General features: G+C 41.4%; 1 protein-coding gene across 1 annotated transcript; it reads right to left on the bottom strand.

Moving 5' to 3' along the window:
- Positions 1 to 229: 229 nt before the first annotated feature.
- On the bottom strand, positions 230 to 5953 carry LOC142382781 (lymphotoxin-alpha-like). Its single transcript, XM_075468900.1, has 4 exons — positions 5275 to 5953; positions 4763 to 4793; positions 4605 to 4655; positions 230 to 3047 (listed from the first exon to the last, which is right to left on the bottom strand). Exons 1-4 carry the CDS (start codon positions 5533 to 5535, stop codon positions 2614 to 2616), a joined length of 777 nt encoding a protein of 258 aa, XP_075325015.1. The 5' UTR covers positions 5536 to 5953; the 3' UTR covers positions 230 to 2613.
- Positions 5954 to 7365: the final 1412 nt, after the last annotated feature.

Below are 7365 nucleotides of genomic sequence, written 5' to 3' on the forward strand. Positions count from 1 at the left end.
GACATAGCACGACTCCTTTCAAGCTGCTTACAGTAGCAGGAGGCTGACAACAAGCCGTCTCTCAGCATCTGACACAGTTCAAACAAACATGTGTCACTCCAGGATATGATTCACTGAAAATCGTAATTGGTTTCTCTCACTAATACGTTTCTCTTTGGATCTCAGATCACAGAAAGATGGACTTTTAAAAGTAAAACCAGACGCTTTATGCAGCACAGAAAGAAGACCATTTGTTCTTTGTAAAATCAAGTTTTATTTTACAAACCCTGTGACATTCACACACAAATACACTTCTAAATGTTGCCGTATTACATGATCACATCTTTAAAAGTAGGAAAAGTCACACTGCAACAAATGGAGTACAGACAAGGCAGTCATGAATTAAATAATCACATCACAAATGGAAGCTTAATCTTTGAGCTGGGTCTCTGTATATGCAGACAGAACCATGTCATATGTGCAAAACGATAGCAAAAAGGAAACGGGTATAAATATCGATGCACAGTAAACCATGAAGAGAATCGAATGGATCGTTGCATTAAACAGCTGTTCCATCATCTACATTCACAGCGGAGCATTGAAACATTGAAACCAGCACTGGTCGATGCTCCCTTTAAGCACGCGTCCACAGTTTTAAACAGACCAGCTTCACTGTGACACATCCTCAGTGCATCAGCCCACAGAAAGCGACACAAACGTAGGAATAGAATTAAGATTGAGTACTGGTGAAAGCAGTCTGGCATATTTAAGCCTTTTTTACTAGGGCTGGGCGAGTTAACTCGTTATTATCGTGTTAAGTATTTAACGCCGATATAACGCATGCATTAACGCATTTTTTTTTAATTAACTTTTAACATTTCTTTTTAGGGCTTTTGTGCCTTTAATGGATAGGAAATTTCAGAGAGACAGGAAGCAGGGGGCAGAGAGAGGGGGAACGACATGCAGCACAGGGACTCGAACCGGGGCCAGCTGCAGTGAGGACTATAGCCTCTGTACATGGGGCGCCTGCTCAACCCACTACGCCACGGACCACCCCTGTTTTATTATTTATTTTATTTAGTAAAAGTCTGCTGCTCACAGGCTTTTATTTTGTAAAAGTCTGTTGCTCACAGGCTTTTATTTTGTAAAAGTCTGCTGCTGTCTGCTGTGGAACAGGAAAAGAAAGTAATTGGCGGATCCACCAAACATGGAGAAGGGTACGGAACTTTTACTCGGCCATTTTCATTTTAAAGTTCTTCCAGACGGCGGAGTCGACAGAACCAAAGTCATCTGTAAACACTGCCAAGTTGAATTGTCTTCTCAGCGTAGTAGTTCCAGTCTAAAATATCACTTAAAGGCAAAACACACAACTGATAGCAGCAAGTCATTCAAGGAAACAGACAGTGGAGCGAGGCTTCTACATAAAAACTACAGAAAGATGCTGATGTTAAAAGTGTGTTTGCACAACAAATGTTATGGCACTTTCATTCATATGGCAGCACATTTAAAATAAAACTAAATGCTAAAGGCTATACACTACTTTTGGATTCATTTTTGGATTTTGCGCATTTTGACAATGTTTAAATCCAGGCTGAAAACAGTTCTTTTTAGCTGTGCATATGACACCTGAAAGTATTTTATCTGCACTCTTCACTTTTAAATGAATTAATTAATGATTCTTTTAAAGGGGTTTTTTAATTAATTTTTTTAAATTTTTTATTATTATCATTATTATTTTATTTCTTTATTTTTTTTTATTTTATTTTTTTTTTAATGATTTTATTGCCTTCTTGTGATTTTATGTAGCTGTGAAGCACTTTGAATTGCCCTGTGTACGAATTGTGAGGAAAAAAAAAAGAAGAAAGAATTAATCAGGGAAATCATGTGATTAATTAGATTAAAAATCTTAATCGTTGCCCAGCCCTAGTTTTTAACCTAATAAAGCGACCACATGTTAGGAACTGTTGCAAAGCTATTGTTAGCGTAGCACAGCGTGCGTCACCGTCTGCACTGCTTGACCAAAAGTCTTGCATGGAGTCAGCATCCTGTGAACGGAACAGGAGTTTCTCACTTCGGATTCCCCCGTCTGTCAAAGTTCCTCTCAGGAAGGCGCCTCGGTTTTCAGATTTTAGGAGAAATTTGTGTCCTGAGTGGAGGGCTCCTGTTTCCCAGACTGAAGCGGGGGGGGGCTACCTTTCAGCATGGCCAGAAAAGAGTGGCACCCACAGTGAATCATTTACTCTATAACCACACTCACAGGAGCCAAACCCCCCGGATCATCACTTTGGTATTTACTTAGTTTTCCAGAGAACGAATTTTTGGGATTTTTGGTTTAATGCTTCATGTGCTAAAGACAAAAAGGCTTATTTATATTTCCCCCCAAAGTGTAGACGTGAGCTTATAGAAATAGAAGGTGTAGCTAAGATGTGATGTTCAGCATAATGCGTTATAAGTAAATTAGTGCTGAGGCTGCAGTTTATCTGTAAGTTGAGAACAACGCAGCCCTGCTGCTGAGAAGACAAATTCATCATATACTCAAGAGCATCATCAGCAAAAAAACGAATCAGTGCAACTACGCTGCACACGCAGCGACCACACGAGCAAACCCGGGACCACCTCCGCCCTCTGTCCGAGTCATTCAGGAAGCAGTTCTGCTCCGAAGAACACCAGGAACTCATTCTTCGACAGGAACTGTCGACACGATGACGTCACATGCAGCCTGGAGTTGGCCTTCAGTTTAAAGGTGACAGCCGTGTAGAGGGATTTACTCCAGGGATGTCTACCCGACACCACTGTGTCCTCCGATGACATCAGCAGCCTGTCGCCCTGATAAGAATCTCCGATGTAAAACACAGAGTTGGTGAGCTTCATCACGGTCTCGGTGCAGTTTTCACAGTAGTCCGTATAAAGCTCGTAGGTGAGCTGCAGGTAAACTCTGTAGTAGCCGTCTCTGGGCACCACCAGTTCCCCGCCGGGGGAATTGTAAGTGAAATTTCCTTCACAGTATGCGTTGCCCTTCGTGGTTTCCCATTGAAGATATTTTCCAGCGGTGTTATCACCTAAAGGAGCTAAAGGGAGGGGGGGCAAAAAGGCAAAAGTACAGTTAGAATGGCACTTTCTTCCTTATGATCACATGATATCCTTCATATGGGGGTAAAGCTGAGAAGCACAAATAAAACGTGTGGAAGTTGAATCATGACTAATGATAATCACTAACCCTGTACACAGTTCAGCAGGCCAAAATTAAGTTCCACATTTGGTTTGTCTTGGGGCTGGGCGAGTTAAAGGGATAGTTCGCCTCTTCTGACATGAAGCTGTATGACATCCCATATTAGCAACATCATTTATGAACATTTTCTTACCCCCCGCTGCGTCCTGTGAGCAGAGTTCCAGCCTTGTTTTGGTGTTGATGAAGGTAGTCCGGCTAGTTGGCTGGGGTTTAAAAAATAAAGCGTTTTGCTTTGCAAAAGGGGGTAAGAAAATGTTCATAAATGATGTTGCTAATATGGGATGTCATACAGCTTCACGTCAAAAGAGGCGAACTATCCCTTTACCTCGTTATTATTGCGTTAACTTGTTAATTATTTAACACCGATAAATATTTTATGGCGCATTAACGCAGGTTTTATTATTGTAAAAGTCTGTTGAATGCATCACATTCACACAGTTACAGCAAACACCACGAAGCATGGAGTAATAAAATAAAGATAAACTAGCAGGTAACATCACCGCTACAGGTGTGAAGCTAACGGAGCTAACCGGCGCTACTTCCTGTTTTACTTGTTTCAACATAAAAGCACGTATTTCAAATTAAATTTAACAAAAAACTCCTACATTTACAGCCAAGTTGAATTGTCTTCTCAGCGTAGTAGTTCCAGTCTAAAATATCACTTAAAGGCAAAACACACAACTGATAGCAGCAAGTCATTCAAGGAAACAGACAGTGGAGCGAGGCTTCTACATAAAAACTACAGAAAGATGCTGATGTTAAAAGTGTGTTTGCACAACAAATGTTATGGCACTTTCATTCATATGGCAGCACATTTAAAATAAAGCTAAATGCTAAAAGCTATACGCTACTTTTGGATTCATTTATGGATTCTGCGTACAAATGCGATTAATCGTGATTAATCAGGGAAATCATGCGATTAATTAGATTAAAGATGCCCAACTTTTTCTCCACTGTTCAAACCTGAGCTGTACATCCGGTAGAGCGCAGAAATAACACGTATGAAAAAGGAAATCTGCGGTTACACTGCTGACCCATCATTCATAAGATTTACTTCTCATTTTAAGAGAGCTCTTGGCCGTCATGTGCTGTGTGTGTGTGTGCACCTATTACATCACATTACACTGCAGAGAAGCATAATAAAACATTTATACAGTCTACAGGCTGTAAACAGGCTTGTATAGACGGACACGGTCTACATAACAGATGCTGATCAGCGCCTTCCTCAGAGCACATATCAAATCAAATCAAATTTATTTATATAGCACATTTGATGAACAAACAATTCAAAGTGCTTTACATAAAATAAAAGCATTGCAGAAGGGAGTGGAAGAAGCATTAAAAATACATAAAAGAAAATAAACATAGAACAATTCCTCTTTGTGTGCCCGCATACCTGTCAGCAAGGCTCTGGGAATCCCCACCTGCTCCTGTTTTCCAGCAATGCCTACAAGAGATATTAAAAAAACTGTTGTTATTGTGCTCAGCAACAAAGAAAATAACGGCCAGAGATGAAAAGCCTGCCAGCTTTCACTCTCACTCTCAGATATTTACCTGATGAATGGCTGTCAGCCTGCACCTTGGTCTGGAAGCAAACAAGCGCAGTCAGCAACAGGTGATGGTGAGATACAGTAACACACACACACACATGCACACACACGACCGGGGGCTGTTTATATTAGTTTATATTACTCCAAGGTGTACACATGTCACTTTCAGTAAATAAACCCCGGCTTCAGAAAAAAAAAAACGGATTTTGCATTCATGCGCGTGCACTTCCTAAAGTTTGACTACTTCAATTATTTTGCTAGAATAAAAGTAGTCACAGCCACATAAGGTCAACAGTGCTCAGGGAAATACACTTTGACCGAGTTTATCTACCAGCTGCGTAGTTAAATGAACGAGGTCGTTCCCTGCGGTAAATCTGCATTAAATATACGTTAAATATGAATTATATCTGCATTATATCTGCAGTAAATCTGCGTTAATTATGCGTTAAATACGCGCAGTAAATTTGCGTTAAATCCGCTTTAAATCTGCTTTAAATTATGCTCATGAATTTTTACCTGGCTGTCAGTCACCGCATGACACTGTCTTTCAACTCCTGCCACGATCACCAAAGCCAGAACAGCCACAATCAACAGCAGGAGCAAGATGGCATAAAAGCGCGCCGTGCGCCTGTGGCGCGTGTCTCTCTGGCGGAACAGCTGAAGAAGATGGTCCTGCCGGTGCGAACCTGCCTCCGCTTCTCCCTCGTACCCGTCTCCCTCCATTCCCCTGGCTTTCCATTCGTGAATCAGCGGTGAGTCCCCGGTCAGCATCTCCATTTATCAGTGTCGAGTCGCTCCGACGCACGAGTTCAAAAAGGTTTCACTGGCGCAATGCTGGCACACATTCCCACGCGCACTTCCTCTTTCTGAGGCTGAGATCCGGTTGGATCCCGGGAAAACTTTTGGTCTCTGTCCCTGAATGAACCCCCAACTTCTATAATGTCACACCAAGCGCTATTCGTCCTCTTGTGTCAATAATCAAAACTAAAAAAATGTCAAAACCATAATAAACTCCATTAAATCAAACGGCCACTGAGACACACACCATGGGAGTGAATTTACGCAGGTTAAATGAGTCCATTGTCCAGGCAAAAAAAAATATGTTTCTTTAGGTTTATTGCTCCAGCCAAGCAAACGAACAAAGAACAAAGGGCCTCTGCTGCCTCTCTTGCCCTGGTAAAAACCATTAGCCTTCCCAAGTGCACGCTTCTTTGTATGGAAGCCCATTTCCGCCATGAAAGAAAAAATAAAAGACCAACAGGAAGTCATAATTTCGACTTTCAAAGTCATTATTATGAGATTCAATCATAATTTCGACTTTCAAAGTCGAAATTATGACTTTCTATCTCAAAAGATAACTAAATAATAAGTGAGCCTTCATTCATTAGTTAACACATTAATTACAAGGACCCAATCCAGCGAATGGGCTGTTTGAGCAATGCGACTAACTGGAGCATATTATGTAATAATATTTTACAATCAAATGCTGGGACACTGGCTGGAAACGCACGAGTCTTGATAACATGAGCAATGTAACACATTAACTAAGTATGTGTTGTGACCTGCAGCGGGTGCATCATCACACACCAAACTGCGTCTGCAGTCATGTGTTATTGTTTATTTCCTAAATCCTCTCTGCTCTTAAAGGAAATGACACAATAAAACTACCACAGACGGAGGAAAAGGCAGCTTTTGATGACTTCAGCTGCAAGGATCTGCGTCTACGCAGTGTTTACAAGCAGAATGACGCAGACCGGGCATGGAAATGAGGAACGAGTACAGTTGATACTGCAGTAATGAAGAACACTTGCAAGCTGAGTCAGCAGTTGGCAGCGAGCGGTCTGTAGAAAGATCGTCCAAAAAGATTATTCCAGAACAATAAGACAAATCGCAAAAAGCAAACATGGGATCGATTAGGAATCTGCAGAAAGAAAGCAGGAAGGAGGGATGATTCAGGTGCTTTTGGCTTCAGAAGCTTCTCTGCACTGATGTGACCTTTGCTTCTAAACTCATTTACAGTAACAGACAAGTTTTTCTGGGATCACATCCAGCTCCGTGACCTTAAAAAAAGAAGGAGGTCATTTACTCCAGTGCTTAAAGAGGTTGCACAATGTAGCAGGAGGAACGTTATATTCCCATCATGCATGACGCTCCGCAGCCGGCCTACAGAAGCAGGCTGAGGCTTGCTGGTGTGTGCCTTTGCTATTTATCTACCGGGTGTAGCTGGCCATCCAATAATAATTGTGTTCATTTAAAGATTCTTTGTGACAAGTAAAGCTTTTCATGATATCGATTTCATAAGTATGGTTTTTATTTTCCACTAGCCTTGAATTTCCGGCGAACGTTGCCAACAGGGGCTAGTTCTCCGCGAACATAGCCTACAGTGGAACTTGACGTGAGTTTGACGAAGTCAATAATGCAATTATGGAATTATAGAATGGCATGTTAACTTGACAATCTTTGACTAAATCATTTAAATTTAACTGTTCAAAGAAAACATGTTCACCACGAACGTTCGCCACTGTTTGAGACAGTTTATAAAGTAACTAGACAATCTTTGATTGAATGCACCTCAGCTCTCGGGGGGGGGGCCCCCTAGTGGCTCGG

This window comes from Odontesthes bonariensis, chromosome 6 (genome assembly GCF_027942865.1).
Source record: "Odontesthes bonariensis isolate fOdoBon6 chromosome 6, fOdoBon6.hap1, whole genome shotgun sequence".
In the NCBI taxonomy this organism is placed as follows: Eukaryota; Metazoa; Chordata; class Actinopteri; order Atheriniformes; family Atherinopsidae; genus Odontesthes; species Odontesthes bonariensis.

Bases quoted from the DNA above. Each gene is read 5' to 3' on its own strand.
- LOC142382781 (XM_075468900.1), bottom strand. From the start codon at position 5,535: ATGGAGATGCTGACCGGGGACTCACCGCTGATTCACGAATGGAAAGCC. The intron at 4,656-4,762 runs GTAAATATCTGA...TATCTCTTGTAG, and splicing joins GGCTGACAGCCATTCATCAG to GCATTGCTGGAAAACAGGAG. The intron at 3,048-4,604 runs GTATGCGGGCAC...CCCTCCCTTTAG, and splicing joins TCCCAGAGCCTTGCTGACAG to CTCCTTTAGGTGATAACACC.